Genomic DNA, 16,868 nt, shown 5'->3' with positions numbered 1-16,868 from the left:
CCTCATAGAAAACCTCTCCTGCTTTCCAGGTGGGAAAGAATACCACTTCCTGCAGGACATACACCAGCTGATAAGTACTGGACTTGAGATTTTTTCATAGAAGTAAATTACAACTCTCTGGCACTCTCTAGCACCTGTTAATTTGAAGGATTTTTTTTTTACTGAATTCCCCTTTTAATGGAGCACAGGCCAAGGTGATCATGCAGGCATGATGAGTGCTCTATTCATTGTGAGGCAATTGGGCCTCTTTTCTCGGGATTGGTAGGGGTCCCAGCGATCAGCTTGGTATCCACTAATCTATGGATACGGGATAACAAGCTGAGATGGGAATACTCTTTTATTGGAAAAGACTGGAGGGAGTTAGATTTACCAAGCTGTTTTATCGGGAGACTCTCTTTGTAGCCTATAGCAACCAATCACAGCTCAGCTTTCAATTTCTCTCATATTGCTCTGGTAAAATGAAAGTTGAGCTGTAATTGGTTACTGTGGGCAACAATAATATTCTTACTGTAACACTGCTTGATAAATCTCCTGTGTATCTAAAAAATAGAGGCACTTCACAGTAAATTTTGACATGGCCTTAATAACGACTCGACATGGCAGCTCAACGCTTCTCTACTGCAGTGATCCCTGGTCCAGCAATATCAGGTTGTGCAAATACATAAACTCCAGGACGACATATATGTGCATATATACGTGACAATACATGTGGAGCTTCACTGTGCACATTCTGCAGCAATAAACATCAATAGACAACAGCAGCCCAACTCAACCCCATCCACTGTCCCTTTTCCAAAGACCAGACAAACCAAGAGCACGTATTTATGAATGACTATGTAATCTGGGACTTGTAAGAAACTTATGGAATATAATAAGCATCCATACCGTATCTTACGTGCAATAATGAGATCTCACCGCAGAGAGAAAATCCTATTTACTTTATTGGTATAAACCTACTACTACCTGATAAAGGTTCAAGCATGTATGACTAAAACACGCCACTGAGTTTAATACAAATAAAGTAAACAATGAGGAGGCCCAGTAATGAAATCCCTAAAAGAGAAGGTTGCAATATGGACCAAATTGATCAGGTCTAAAGCTGATAGAATAATGCTAATAAAATCGGTAGTATTACCCAAATTACTATACCTTTTTAATTCCTCCCCAGTTTGGATTGATGATGTTTCTTTTAAGAAGATGGAACAGTTATTGAATAGACTAATCTGGGGAAGGAAAAGAGTACGAATTCGCCTTAGAAATTTTTGTATCTCTCGGAATAATGGGGGATTTGGGGTACCAGACCTCAAATTGTACTTTTATTCTGCCCAATTGCTTGTATGGGGGGAGGGAGAGAACGTCCCATTCCTACAGTGGGTGTTAAAGAGTGTAAAAGGAGAGGGGAGTGATATAATTGAGTGTTTGGAGTCAGGCCAGTTAGAGAATAAAGAATGGGACTGTTTCCCCACAGTCCGATTGTGGACTAAATGTTGGAGATCCTTGAAGAAGTTATTTAGATTAACTGGGTCACTAAATAAAACTCTGTTGTGGGATAATCCTAATTTAGAAGAAGTTTATAAAATTAAGGATGTGCAAGAACTAAGAAAAGGGGGTATAAAAAGAATACAAGATGCCTTCGTAGGTGGAAATCTCCGAACCTGGCCAGAGCTGCAAAGAGAATATAGCTTAAAGGGTACAAGTTGGCTAGAGTATGGGAGATTACAACACGCATATATGTCATCAAAAGAGAAGGGTCTATTCTTGGTGCAAGAATCTCCTGAAGTATTAAATTTATTGGGAATAGAAAATAAGAAAAAGGGGCTATCAAGAATTTACTCTAAAATGAGAGATTATGTATATAAAGATATGCCAATAAAAAGCCGGAATAAATGGGAAAGTGAACTGGGGAAATTCTCAGAGGAAGAATGGCATAGAATTATGCAAAATATTAAGTTTGTCTCTGTAAATAGTAACCACCAAATGGTACAGTTCAATATTGTAAATAGACTGTATTATACCCCCTCTTTCTTAGCTAAAATAAAAAAGAGAGATTCCCCGGAATGTGTAAGATGTGAGGGAGGCCCGGGAGACTGGATGCACTTAATGTGGGATTGTCCAAAAATAAGAGAGTATTGGAGTGCAGTGATAGAGGAAATAGTAAAAGAAGTCAAATTTGAGGTACCCTTTACACCAGGCCTAGTGCTGTTAGGAGAGGACTCCCAAGTAAAAAAGAAGAAAGATAGAATACGATTAAATAAATTACTTTTTATAGCAAGATTGCAAGTGGTTAAAAATTGGATTTCTCCCAATATCCCGAGTGTGGTAAGCTGGAGAGAAGCATGCAGGTTATATGGAAGTTATGAAAGAGGAGGAGAAGGTAAATGGATAGACCCAGTCAACTAGGCAATAGAAAAGAGATATGGATGAAATTGTTTATGTTGAGTGTAATACCTAATTTATGGATTGTAATGGCATTTGCTCGGGGGGAGAGGGGGGGGGGGGGTATCTGGGGAGGTAGGGGAAGTATTGGGTATATTTATATTTATGTTATTTTGTATGAAGATAAATAAAGATTTATTGAAAAAAAAAAAAAAAAAAAAAAAAAAAAAAAAAAAAAAAAAACAATGAGGAGGCTGCTGTAAAGTGATCTATACAGCAATGCAGCGACAGATGACACCAGTGGATAGATAGCATCCACACCTGTTACTTACCTGTGGCACATAACAGGTGATGGCAATAACTAAATCACACTTGCAGCCAGTTGAAATGGGTTAAAGTTAAGATTTAACCTCTGTCCTGTGCCCTTGTGTGTACAACATTGAGCATGGAGAAAAGAAAGAAGACCAAAGAACTGTCTGAGGACTTGAGAAGCAAAATTATGAGGGAGCATGAGCAATCTCAAGGCTAAAAGTCCATCTCCAAAGACCTGAATGTTCCTGTGTAGAGATGAGCAAACCGGGTTCAGGTACGAGTCGATCCGAACCAGAACGTTCGGTATTTGATTAGCTGGGGCTGCTGAACTTGGATAAAGCTCTAAGATTGTCTGGAAAACATGGATACAGCCAATGACTATATCCATGATTTCCACATAGCCTTAGGGCTTTATCCAAGTTCAGCAGCCACCGCTAATCAAATGCTGAAAGTTCGGGTTCGGATTGACTCGAGCATGATCGAGGTTCACTCATCTCTATTCCTGTGTCTACCGTGCGCAGTGTCATCAAGAAGTTTAAAGCCCATGGCACTGTGGCTAACCTCCCTAGATGTGGACGGAAAAGAAAAATTGACGAAAGATTTCAACAAAAGATTGTGCGGATGGTGGCTAAGGAACCTCGACTAACATCCAAACAGCCCTGCAGTCTGAGGGTTCGACAGTGTCTACCTGTACTATCCGTTGGTGTCTGAATGAAAAGGGACTCTATGGTAGGATACCCAGGAAGACCCCACTGGAAGACCCCACTTCTGACCCAGAGACATAAAAAAGCCAGGCTGGAGTTTGCCAAAACTTACCTGAGAAAGCCAAAAACTTTTTGGAAGAATGTTCTCTGGTCAGATGAGACAAAAGTAGAGATTTTTTGGGAAAAGGCATCAACATAGAGTTTACAGGAAAAAAAAGAGGCCTTCAAAGAAAAGAACACGGTCCCTACAGTAAACAATGGCGGAGGTTCCCTGATGTTTTGGGGTTGCTTTGCTTAAAGAAGCAGTTCACTTTTTTTTTTTCCAGCCCCCCCGGGTAGCCGCTGTCATGTATACTTACAGAAGATGATCAGTGTCCCGTTCCCGTCAGTCAGTTCCCGTCCCGCGGTGCCGTTCAAATCAGGCGCGCGCACTTCTGCCGGCTGCTGCGAGTCCTCTTCTCTGACCAGTGATTACACGCCGGAAGTCACTCGCTTCCATGCATTCGCTATGGAAGCGCGTGACTTCCGCCGTTTAAATTACAAGGCCGAGAAGAGGAGTCACAGCGCCAGCAGAAGTGAGCGCGCGCCCGATTTGAACGGCACCGCGGGACGGGACCGGAGCTACGCCGCAGGACACCGATCATCTTCTGAAAGTATACTTGACAGCGGCTACCCAGGGGGGCCGAAAAAAAAAAAAAAAGTGAACTGCTTCTTTAACCATGTGCATGGCATTATGAAGTCTGAAGACTACCAACACTTTTTTTGGAGTTTTGTGTAAAATGATCAATGATTTGATTTTTTTTAAATTCTCTTTTGTGTTTTTTTCATTGCAAGCAAAATAAATGAAGTTATTATTACCAAAGCATTTGTGATTGCAATCATTTTCTGGAAGAAATTGAGTATCATCTGACAGAATTGCTGGGGTGCCAATGCTTTTGGCCAGCACTGTACATGAAGCTTGTAGGAAAGCATGTATCTAAATCCTGTTAAAAACAGCTTAGCCAAGATGGCAGCCCCCATAATAATGTGCAAAAAAATGAAATAAAGCACATTACAGTCAGGAAATATAAACAGAATCTAATTCGTAAGAGAAAATCTAGGCAATAGATTCTGTTTAAAGCCGACTGCCGGGGATCCTGGCGGCAGGAGGCCCTGTGACCAGCTTATTGTCAGGATACCTTTCTAACAATAAGAGATTGTTCAAAGCAAACAATTCCTTTAAACAAAATTCTCACTGGTCAGTTTCAAAAAGATTCTGCAATGAAAGAACAACAACAAATAAAACATCCAGAAAAGCAGGCCTTTGACTGATATGAAATATGCACGTATGGGGGTTACCTTTTAAACTGGGGGCACCACAAAGACGCTCTTACAAAGTAGATCTTTATTGTCATCCATGGAGCAGCTATGATTTGGCTTACCAAGGAAAAATGGTAATTCCTATACTGCAAGTGACAGTAATATGCTATGACGACCTTCGCAGATTAAATACAAGGCAAGAAGGGCTGTATGTTTCAATATCATTAAACATGTGCCATCCCGACTTTGAGTTAAAAAGGTTTAGCAGTAACCTTGAAACAGGCTTGTCACACGTTTCCATATTTTCCATAAATCACCTTGGATACATGAAAAGGTGCGGGAAAACCTATAGGTTTTCTACTCCCTCTCTCAGACATTCAGCTATTCTTCCTAAGCCATGGCGACTGAATTCTCATTATCCCCCAATCACTTTTTCTGCCAGTCAATCGTCAACACGTTCCCTCCGCATAGAGAAATGGCCACAATTAAATGTACTACACCAAAAGGCTAATATTACCATGCAATTAAATCTGCAATACACTCTGCCAAGCTTCATTTTTCTCCTTTTCTTTCGCTGTATTTGAGCGTGGTGGTCACCTAGACATTATAGCCTGAAATTGCTTTCGTTTTAGTCTATAACAGAGGTAAGGAACGCTTCTATCAAATAAATCACACTGTCTGGGGATTACAGTAAATGCAAAGTCTGGTCAAGTACTTACTTAGTGCCTGCTATAGCCGGCACGGTAGACCTCTACGTTGCTTTCTTTGTTATTATTTTATATGTAGTAGCTATTTTGCATTAGACAACCTGATTTATTGCTCTTTTATACCCAAATAAAGAAGTTACATGCTGCATTCTCCCTAATAAAGCCATTAAAAGCCATCACTGCTGCTGCCCAAAGCTCATTGCACACATTGCTGACCATCTTCCAAGCCAAACAACTTTCTTTGCTTTGCTCACTAAACAACCAGTAGTTTTAAGCAAGCGGAGTGAATGCCAAGCACAAGTGAGGCCGCTGCCAACTTACAAGAAAACAGTTTAACCAGTGTGCTCCCTTCGTATGTTTACTCCCTGTCAATCAATATAGAGCCGTCTGCTTATGTAGTACTGGAGTCTACAGTAACGTAAAATTGACCATCTCGAGGTGATCCAAGGTAAACGGGTGCTAAAGCCTCAATATATTATCCTCGCTTGGTACACTGAGAGGAAACACATTCCCGCAGACAGTGTGATGTATCTTTCAGCCGTCATACAGTCTGAGTCAAAGATATAAATAGCTCGTAGCAACTTGTACCATCTTCAATCACTGTTAAATGACTCTTCCAACACTTGATATCTCTCATATCTTTCAGTAAGATTTGAGGAAGTCTAAGGAGTTTAAAAACATTGCTATTTTAGCATAATGTATTGTCATCTGAAGCGTGTTTGATTAATGCTTTGCGGCTCTACTAAAGCCATTACACTCCATCACATATGCCATTCCACTCTAGGAAAAGCACGCCGCTGGTCCCATTCACTTGTGATAGGACTCGAATATAACGTTTAATTGCATATATGAAACAGAGCCGTCCCCTATACTTATACCGCAAAATAGTAATAACATAGGTCTTATTCTAATTCCTTAACTGCTGAGGATTGTAGAGAACATATTGAACACAGTCTTCTCTACTGTCTAGGGGAAATGAATGTAAATGTCTCCCCTACAACTTGTATATATCATTACTGTGTCATGTCGGCGCTTGTAATGATACCCCTAGTTATATGCTTCAGGTAGAAGCACATGTAAGAGAAGGGAATGGAAAAACCTGGGAACTGATATAACACAGACCTAAATTGCACTCTAAGGGCTGGTGATGGGCTTCAGCATGTAGTCTATACCTTCAATAGACAGAAAGGCCTGTGACATTAGTGCATTAGATATGCAGAGTTGTGAGTAGACTATATCCATCAATTTCACTGTCAAAACATACACTAACTGGATCTCAGTGGTCTACTTAGTGGTCTACTAGTGGTTTTCAGATTTATTATTACTTGTCCCCTTATCCACAGAAGAGGGGGAAAAGTATGGGATTGTGTAGGGACTGACCTCTGGGCCCCGCACGAATCTGTAGATCAGCACCCAGGCTCCTTTAGTTTGAATATAGCCGCGGGTTGGCACGTGACCCGGCGCTCCATTCATGCCAACCTGTGCCTATATTCATGTAAAAACCCATCTTGTACGTAAAAACCCATCTTGTACGTCTTTGTACTTATCTACCACCTAGTTACCTCTGGACATCTCTGTATGTTTCTTTTTTCCATGCAGTTTCAATAAATCTGATTGTTTGAAATTTGCACAAAACCAAAATCATGCTTCTATAGATGCAATCTAGCTGGAGCTCAAGCCTTTAGAAACAGCAGTACAGTATATACAGTAAGAGCATTAACCAAGACAACCATAGTATTCACATATTGAACCCTTTGGTTTATAATATACAAAGTATGAAAGCATTTGCTTAAGTCCCTATACTGTTAACATATGAAACTAACCCATGATGTAGAGCGTACTTCTGACTTGGTATGGCGTTGGAGAAAGATACAGCGTCTGATATTGCTGACAATGCTCCAGCGCATTATTCCATGTTTTATTTTGCTTTGCTCTTCCAATGTAGCTAATTTGCATCCTGTGACTGCTGATTTCAGGCAGCTACTTATGCTCATTTGACTGCCTAATCAGAGCCTTGTAATTATTGTACAACAGTGAATGAAATAAGCACAACAATTTACTGTGCTTCCAATTTACCTCAATATGCCCTCTTCAAAGCCCTTAGAGGCAGCGCCACAATCTTCTGGAAATTAAAGGGTGTCCCACAACCATTTATAAAATGAATGATATGATGGCGTGTAGTGTGCAATGTCTGGCCAATATCTTAGGAATATAAAGGAATAGACGGGGAGAGTGATGATAATGACTTTTGTGCCAAAGTGTATGTATGTACAAGTAGCCAAACACAGTTTCTCCAGAGACTAGGAAAATGATAAGGGATTCCCAAATTAAACTAGTGGGTTATCTTTAATGCTAAACCCAGCTTCATTGCCCCAGTCCATCCAATTGTCTGTGTATAGTTCCCCTGATGACGTACTCTCTTCCAGCTCTCCTAATGACATTCACATTATTGCCTTAGTGATTGGCTGCAATGTCGTCAGCAGAGCAGGAAGAGTGCGACATCAGCAGAAGTAAACTGGGGCACCCAGGCACTGATGCTGGAATCAGCAAGGGGAATATATTTTATTTTTTCCCTGTGTCACTGTAATTAAAAAAAAAAAAAAAAACAACAACACTTAATATGTCTTACAGTAACATCAAAACTTTTTAATAGTTGGGGTTTGGGTGCTGAGAATTCACAACAGAATCAAACTCCTGCAAGAAGAAGAGGTGCAGAATGAAGCCCTTAGCTGGTCGCTTCTCCCTCATTGATCAAGTGGTTGGTGGGAGACTGAGCACCTAGACCCCAACTGATGAAAATTTCTAACATGTCTTTATGTATTTCTTTAAAGCACGTCCATGTTTCAACTTTTTTTTTTAGGTACCAAGCAGGTGCAGCTGTGGAGGGTGACATATTTCCCCTGCAAAAGCTGACAATGTTTTACATTCTAACTACTTCTAACTGTGCCTTATAGATAGACAACCAATATAATGTATAAATATTCTACTTGTGCAAACAAAAGGAGTTAGAACTCACAACAAATTAGTTTTACTATTAGTAATATTGCTGTAAAAATAACCATTTAATGATTATTTGTAACACAGATCAGTACTAACGTATAAAGCGCCTCACTCTCCATACACATCTGGGTTTTTAGACTTGGCCAAAGCTATTTAGAAAGGACACAGGCATAGGTTAAAGGGCAGGTAGTCATTTCACACTGAGTTAGAAGTACTTATCACATATAGTTAAGAGCTCCTTGCTCTGGCCCGCCTGTCAATCACTTGTTTTGAGACGCGTGTAATGTAATAATTGCCATGTGCTTGGCAGTCAGACTGTAGCTGTGCACTAACATTCTCCTAGGTTATTGCTAAAAGTTCCATTTTCCTGACCCCTGACCTGTTCTAATATGTTAAGTTGCATAATTATAGTATTATTAGTAAAGTGTTTGCCCTGTACGATGGCAGGATTTACTCTCCTTTGTGAGTATTCTTCCCTGCGGCTGCTCTCGCTGCTTTGCTATAATCCCCAGGCAGGGTGGATTATTGTTAACCTGTCATTAATTTTGGGGTGGATGCAGCAGTGGGGCTTCTACTGATTCCTTCCTTTAGGAATATTAATAATCTGATGGCTCTTCTGACTGTTCATGTCATGCCTTTTATACATAATGCGGTTCAGGGAAGAAAAAGAGTGCTGCACCTCACACCTATGGCTGATACTAGTGCCCCTAGGCTAAATAAAAAACACATCAGAATTTTGTGTATGAATTGATCAAGCCATACTGCCCCATGTACCTCGTGCCGGTATCTGATACACATGGGTCCCTACACTAAGTCCACACCGTGCCAGTCAGTGGCCACCCACCCCGCAGGCACGCACAGTCAGGGAACGGGGGCCATGGGACGGCCCTGCGACCCCCATGCCACAGGACCAGACCCAAAAACACCACACCACACACCGCCGGTGGTGCTGGCTGGGTTTTGGTGGGGCTTTTTGGGTCTGGTCCTGTGACATTGGGGTTGCAGGGCCGTTCCATGGCCTCCCTTCCCTGCATGTGCACCCTTTGCGGGGTTGGCGGTCGCTGACCGACACGGTGTGGAGTTAGTGTAGGGACCCGTGTGGACCAGAGGACCTGCGCGGTGGTACACGGGGCAATATGGCTTGATCAATTCATATACAGACACTCTGGTGTTGATTTTTAATATAGGCCAAGCGGCATTAGTATCAGCCATGGATGGGATGTGCAGCCGTTCCATTCTCTCCAGTTCGCCTTTTATACATAAACTATTGCAATCTGCCGTACAGGAAAATAGAAAACTAAAGCTTTTCTGCTTTTAGTTAAGGTATTTGATCTCAAGAATGAAGGTAAGCAATCCATTCTCCTGTCTCCTCACCACTGATCCTGCTGCTTCTTTTAATAAACTTTGATCAATACAATACGTATACCTTTTAATAACTTCACTGTGAAATACAGGATAAGACGGGGCAGGCACAAACATAAGAGAACAAGAACAGTATGTGAGACAGGTGCTCGGCCAAATGTTACTAGTAGTGAGTACATTATAGAACACCTCCAGCGTGGCTCACTAACAAATCCCTTACCACTCAGCAGATTCCTCAGGGGGACAACAATTCATCAAACATTGTCTGCCATGGGAATCATTTGCCAGCTCCCTTTTATGCAGTAGGAAGCAAGTTTACTGTCTTTTTAAGGTGTCATCTGACTGCTTTTTATAGGGTCCCTGGGCAACAGCACCTAGGCAGAAAGGTATCATATGGGACAACAGAAGTGTTATTCGCCTGCCTTTCTTTCTTGTACTCACTGAAGTGAATACAGAATGAATAGAAGATATTAGTTTATCATAATTAAAGTTTTCGCTACAGCTTAGAATAGAGGGACTGGTGGTGGGACACACTCTGCTTTTATAGGATATGTAGCTAAATATTTGAGAATTTCTAAAATATTACAAAAAAGCAGTGACTCCACGCGTCCATACCTTCACACACTGGGCAGCATTCTCCGGGCACTTTGACTGGCTTCAGACAGCTCTGACCACATGCTGTAGCAACACAATGTGGCTCTCCATTAATGCACTGGCAGAATGTGCAGTCATCTTCCCTCCAGCGGTCACCATGACTTCTTATCTGTCCATTAGCGTAGCAACCAGCAGGATCATGGACTGGATACACAGGATCTGCAGGAAAAACAAACAATATTGTGTAACATTAATAACTTTATAGTGGAAATTCTACTGTGAGCTGAAACATTAAACAAACATTAAAAGAGCTTCCAGACACTATTCTTTATATGTCTGCCACAATGTAGATCAAAATATCTCTTTTTGGTCATTAATTGATACAAAATTATTTTTCTACCCATACCAGCATCTCTTTGATAATGCTGCAACGACTAAAAACATTGACACGGGTTTGGTTTAGCGATATAGGTAAGTAAAAGAATTATATATAATAAAAAGAAAAAAACCCTAATTGTCTAATATTGTTGGTAGATCTGTAGGATAGGCTTTCAATATCAGATCGATTGAGATCCAGCTCAAAGCACCCCCCATTGATTATCTGATGGAAGGGGCCACAGTACTTCTTACTCTTCATTGTTTACCAGACACATTAGGGGAGATTTATCACTTTGCACCCTGCTGTAACCAGGACCAGAGTGTGGTGCAATGGAGGCACGGGGACTGTTGAGTTCTCTTATTTATTATCCCCCCCCCCCCCCCCCCCCCCCCCACACACACACACACACACACACACACACACACACCCGGTCTGTCTGCCAATTATAGTTTTAGTGGGACTTTCTCTTTAATGTAAATAGGCCCACTCTACAGTTTCTCACACATCTGGGCCACTATAAAGGGCCACTATTCAGGGAAAAACAAATGGATTTAGCACTACACCTACTTTTTTAAAAAAATACAAATAATCATAACTTGGCATAAGATGGAAATACAAGATGCCCATGATCAATGATTGACAGCTGTCATGTATTCATTGTTGCCTCATCCACTAACAGAATGTTTTTTATTAGCTGCTATTAAAGCAATGATACAGTATGCATGTAGAATTCTGTGGCATTTGGTCTAATATCCTAGCGGTCCCATCATTACACTGCAGGGTCCTTAAATTGGGCAACAAATTCCGTTGAGAGATCCGCTTTAAGTTTTCTAAGGGACAGATAGTAAAAATCCTTAGGAAGGAAAAACAATTATTCACACATCTTCAAACTTATGAGCTTTGATTAACTTACAGAAACCCTGTCTAGTCAGCCTCTTGTTGGCACTGTTCAGTTAATGGTATATAAGAACTCAATTTCAATTCAATTATCTGCCCAACTAATTCTATCTTCCACTATCATTAATCTTAATGAAGACTTACAGGAACAACTTCATTTCACAAGTTCTGATTGTAAGAGTTGGAGATTGTTGTCAATAATAATTGATACATGCCCTTTCTGCACTCATGATACAACAGGAAAAAGGTGAATGTCTCACTGCTGGCATATACTCTATATCATGGGTCTCCAAACTATGGCCCTCCAGCTGTTGCGAAACTACAACTCCCATCATGCCTGGACAGCTAAAGCTTTGGATTTGGCTGTCCAGGCATGATGGGTAATGTAGTTTTGCAACAGCTGGAGGGACGCAGATTGGCCCATGCTCTAGATGGTTCATTGAAAAATAAACATACACAAAAGCAAAACACTATTTTACAAAGTTGGTTATAGATGTTCTGAACTAGACATTTCTTTTAAGAACCAGTGATATTGGAACATCTTGTCTTATAGCTCTGTGTTGTACAGCTGCTTTTCTTTTCTTCCTAGAAACAGATCAATAAATAGTCAAGTGGGTGTTACCGGTTGGGGGTGGGGTGGGGGGTGTCCTGCTTATCTGAGACTATCCAGAGCTCTGTGAGTGTCAGACAGTAAATATGGACATGCCCCCAGGCTGGTAACACTCAGCTGGCTATTAGGCAATATATTTCTTGTAAGAATAACCAGGAAACAACACTAAGCTATAGCAAAGATGTTTCAGAATTGTTATGTCATGGGGAATGCTTGTACTGAAAATGACCGGTCAGGAGAGGCCACAGGTCCTCTTTAAGACTAGGTTTGCACAGCCTTTACGTTGTATTATCTATTCTATTATTATCAAATACGTTGTGTGCACAGCCGGCGAATTGCCCAAGACTTAAGGGTGCTTTTCAAAATAAACTCCTAATAAGGATCCCCCTACTACCTTCAGTTTTAGACTATGTTCACACAACGTAAAATAGCTGTTGTTGTAAAACTTCCACAGTTATGAATAGTCATGATCATTATTAACGACTGTTGCTTTACAACAGCTGCCGCGGTTCAGTGTTAAATGACAACCGTCCACTAAAGAATGTCTGTCATTACTACGTTGTGTGAACATAGCCTTAGAAAGCCTTTGCTGTTTTTCCAAAATGTTTGAGTAAGGGGTCAGTTCTTACCATAGCACCACAGCTCCTTACAGCTGGGATTGAGAACTCCCAGGTTTTTCATCTGCAAAGCACTGATGGAGGCTGGCTCTATGCACCTCTGTTTTGCACATATCCAGTTCGGTTATAGCGTTTGAGCATCTAATTTGCTATCTTTTTACTATACAGTTGGAAATTAAGAATTAAAGGAAAAATTAGACTAACAGATCCCCCCTCTTATTTACCATTCTAGAAAAGCAGTACCAAAAAAAGGCTGAAAAACTGCTAAACACTAAGTCCATAAGGACTTAACTAAAGGCTATTGAGATCCTCAAATGTAATAAATAAAGGCTCTAATTTTCTACAAGAAAGATAATTTAATAAGTTGTATTGTTCTAACAATTGTTATACAAGTGAACTGCTAAGTAAATGGTTAATCAAAATGGAAAAAGCCTGGATATAAATAATGACTATGTTAACTGTATCTAGATGACTCCGAGCAATCCTCTTATTAATCGCAAAAAATTTATGTTGACCAGAAATTAAGTACTAAGCAAGGTACATGGTAAAATGCAAGCTCCAGGCTCGGTGTAATGACCCTGCCTAGGGCTTTTCAGTCTGAATGGATGAACGCATCAGTAAGCGGCAACAGGTCCATCAGATGCTAGAAGCAGATGTCTTGGGCAGATGTGCAGCATCTCCGGCTTTATGTTGGAAGTGAGCAGCGATGTTATCAGGCAGTGATGCACATTGGGGTGATTGAGTAATGGAGATAAAGCTATTTCCCTTGTGATAGAGAACACTTGTGCCAAATGCTACACAATTTACAGTTATTTACCTAAAAAGTACAAGGATAGGTATCTTTTCTTTTTCCACTCTGCTTTGTTATTTCCTCTTCTCTTTCATGTTAGCTTTATACAATGCACTTTGTGTAGATATTCTGCATATCTGGTACTACAGAATGTGTTACTTCAGCAAATAAAAGGCATTTGTTGAAAAGGACTTGTTGTATATGACCAAGGAATAAGAATCTGTGTTGTCACATGATTGACATGCAGGTGTGGGACGGACTGGTGTTAAAGTATATACCAGGGGTTCTCAACTGGCGGATCGCGGTCCGAACCCGGACCGCGGAGGCCAGCTGTTCGGACCCCTGGTCAGACCTCCCAACCCCCCCGGCTCCCATGTGTCCCTCTCCCCACCGCACTTCCTCCCGCCCCATAGGCGTACTGTCCTTAGATGTCAGTACGCCTGTGGGGCTGGGGGCAGTGTCAGTCCGGTCCCCGGCTGATTTGCGCTCTCTGGGGATGTCCCGGGGATTCCCCAGCAGAGCGTGCACCTGTGAGCTCAGTGTATGCCGCTGGCCTGAACTTCCCGGAAGTACAGGCCAGCGGCATACACTGAGGTCTCTGGTGCGCGCTCTGCTGGGGAATCCCCGGGACATCCCCAGAGAGAGCGAATAAGCCGGGGGCCGGATCGACATGAGAAAAGAAGAAGACAGGTGCGGCGGGGGAGCGAGGTGCTAGGTGAGTTGTGATTTGTTTGTTTTTTTGTCTCGGGGCTATATACTACTGGGGGGGGGTCTAGATACTACAGGGGGGAGCTCAAGGGGGTCTATATACTACAGGGGGAGAGCGCACAGGGGGGGGGCTATATACTACAGGGGGGAGAGGTCACAGGGGGGCTATATACTACAGGGGGAGAGCACACAGGTGGGCTATATACTACTGGGGAAAGCACACAGGTGGGCTATATACTACTGGGGGGAGCTCACAAGGGGCTATATACTACTGGGGGGAGCTCACAGGGGGCTATATACTACAGGGGAAGAGGTCACAGGGGGGCTATATACTACAGGGGGAGAGTGCACAGGGGGACTATACACTACTGGGGGGAGCTCAGAGGGGGCTATATACTACAGGAGGAGAGGTAACAGGGGGGCTATATACTACTGGGGGGAGCTCACAGGGGGTTATATACTACAGGCGGAGAGTGCACGGGGGCTATATATAACTGGGGGGAGCTCACAGGGGGCTATATACTACAGGGGAAGAGATCACAGGGGGGCTATATACTACAGGGGGAGAGGTCACAGGGGGGCTATATACTACAGGGGTGAGCACAGGGGGCTATATACTACAGGGGGAGAAGTCACAGGGGGGCTATATACTACAGGGGTGAGCACAGGGGGCTATATACTACAGGGGGAGAGGTAACAGGGGGGCTATATACTACAGGGGGACTATATACTACAGGGGGAGAGCGCACGGGGGCTATATAATACAGGGGGAGAGCTCACAGGGAGGCTATATACTACTGGGGGAGCAACAGGGGGGCCAGTTTTCAGGGAATAAGCATCAACTCTGTATGTAAATAGTTGAACGTTTGTGAAAAGTAACAAAACACGTTTCTTACTGATGTTCAGCTCGGACCTTCACCTGATAATAGACCCCGGTAAGTGGACCTTCACTAACAGTTGTTGAGTACCCCTGGTATATACTATACTAAAGCTGTAAGTTGTAATAAGTCATGCACCTATGTGTCCATCACATTTTAGCAACATGAAGTAAGCAAAGTCTCTACTAAATAACAGCTAGCAGAGATCTTGAAAACTGTGAGGAACTGATACATAGAGTATACTGGAAAATAAATAACTTCTCATAACACAAAAAAAATTAGCTGAAACTGTAATACCCTTTATCGCTAACCTCAGAATATATGATCAGAACTTGCTATATAGGTTTGATCCAATTAATTCTGCCAGTTTAGATTTCTCATGTAAAGCAAAAAAAAAATAAAAAAATCCAGTGCTCTGGGACTAAACTCCAGGTTATGGATCTACACATAGAAGAGATGTCTGCAAATTTTCCATACATCTTAATGGGGTTAGAGAAAGTCGATGCACATGCTGCAGAAACAGCCCCATTCATATGTATAGAACAGATTTTTATTTGCAGAAATGTCTGCAACAAATCAGCCTCATGAGAATAGCTTTTTAGGGATTTTCATTCTAATGGCTAATGGTGAGGATCTGTAAGGACAAGTTTTGGCACCATATAAGAAGGGTTAGTGAAACAGGCTGAAACTACTACACTGCTCAGGACAAAAACATGTCCTATACTAGGGAACTCACTAAACAGGCACACGTTCTGTGCCAATTCTGACCTGGCGTACATTTACTCTATTCTAGGCTGATGTGGGATATTACTGGCCAGATGTTACATAGGACTTCAATGGGGAAATTTGTGAGATGATTCGTATGTAAAAACATTAATGTGACTGTTCTAAAAGGTGCATGCAGTTCTGCAGATGTGGTAGTGATTAGGTTTTTGCAGCATCACTGTATGAGTAATGGTACCTGCAAAGGATATATGGCAGTATGATGTATTTATTAGCAGAATATTGCAAAATAAGAAATTAAAGAAATGTGTTTCAGTTGGTTTTGTCAGTCTCAGGAAATGGCTAAGTAGTTATAGTGCAGTCTGCTTGTGCACATTTTCAGGACATGCAGATAAATCTGCCCTCGTGAAACCTGTAGTAAATAGTAGTGGACATGTAGTAAATAATAGCTGTGCAACGTCTTGGCAATGCTCAACAATTAACCATAACCATTTGCATTTCCTGAAAATGAGTTCTTACTGATTCTGATAATTGACATTACCTTCACAAACTGGACAGCACTCTCCCTCTGGGACGTAGTAGCGGTCACAGTGCAGCTCTCCACACTGAGCTGAGAAGCAAATGGAAACGCCTCCTTGACACCGACAGAAGCGACATGCATCCATACGAAACATATCGCCATCATAATACTCCACGTTATTAAATATACATGCTGGCTTTGTCTCTAAAAAAGAAACAGGAAGGAAAAAAAACACTTTTGAGATTTCTAGTAAATATTTTAGACCTTTGTGTATTTGTAAATACAATAAAGTATCTGTAAATAATAAATACAATAATATAAAGAAACACAGAACTGCAAACTCAATAATAAAAATCAGCCAGAAAGTCCACTGCTTGGTCATATATAAGGCT

At 41.6% G+C, this 16,868-nt stretch overlaps 1 protein-coding gene across 2 annotated transcripts in view; it reads right to left on the bottom strand.

Annotated features, from left to right (window-relative positions):
* CRIM1 (cysteine rich transmembrane BMP regulator 1) overlaps positions 1-16,868 on the bottom strand; it is a 555,578-nt gene that overhangs the window by 176,927 nt on the left and 361,783 nt on the right. For both annotated transcript variants that reach the window (XM_069955382.1, XM_069955383.1), the window contains exons 6-7: positions 16,498-16,680; positions 10,376-10,573 (exon numbers count right to left, since the gene is read on the bottom strand). In XM_069955382.1, the coding sequence (XP_069811483.1) occupies positions 10,376-10,573; positions 16,498-16,680 (381 nt within the window). The remainder of the gene's footprint in view (positions 1-10,375; positions 10,574-16,497; positions 16,681-16,868) is intronic.

Source organism: Dendropsophus ebraccatus, chromosome 15 (genome assembly GCF_027789765.1).
Source record: "Dendropsophus ebraccatus isolate aDenEbr1 chromosome 15, aDenEbr1.pat, whole genome shotgun sequence".
NCBI classification, from domain to species: domain Eukaryota; kingdom Metazoa; phylum Chordata; class Amphibia; order Anura; family Hylidae; genus Dendropsophus; species Dendropsophus ebraccatus.
Note: the sequence above shows the minus strand (reverse complement) of the source record. Positions and strands in the feature narration are given on the sequence as shown.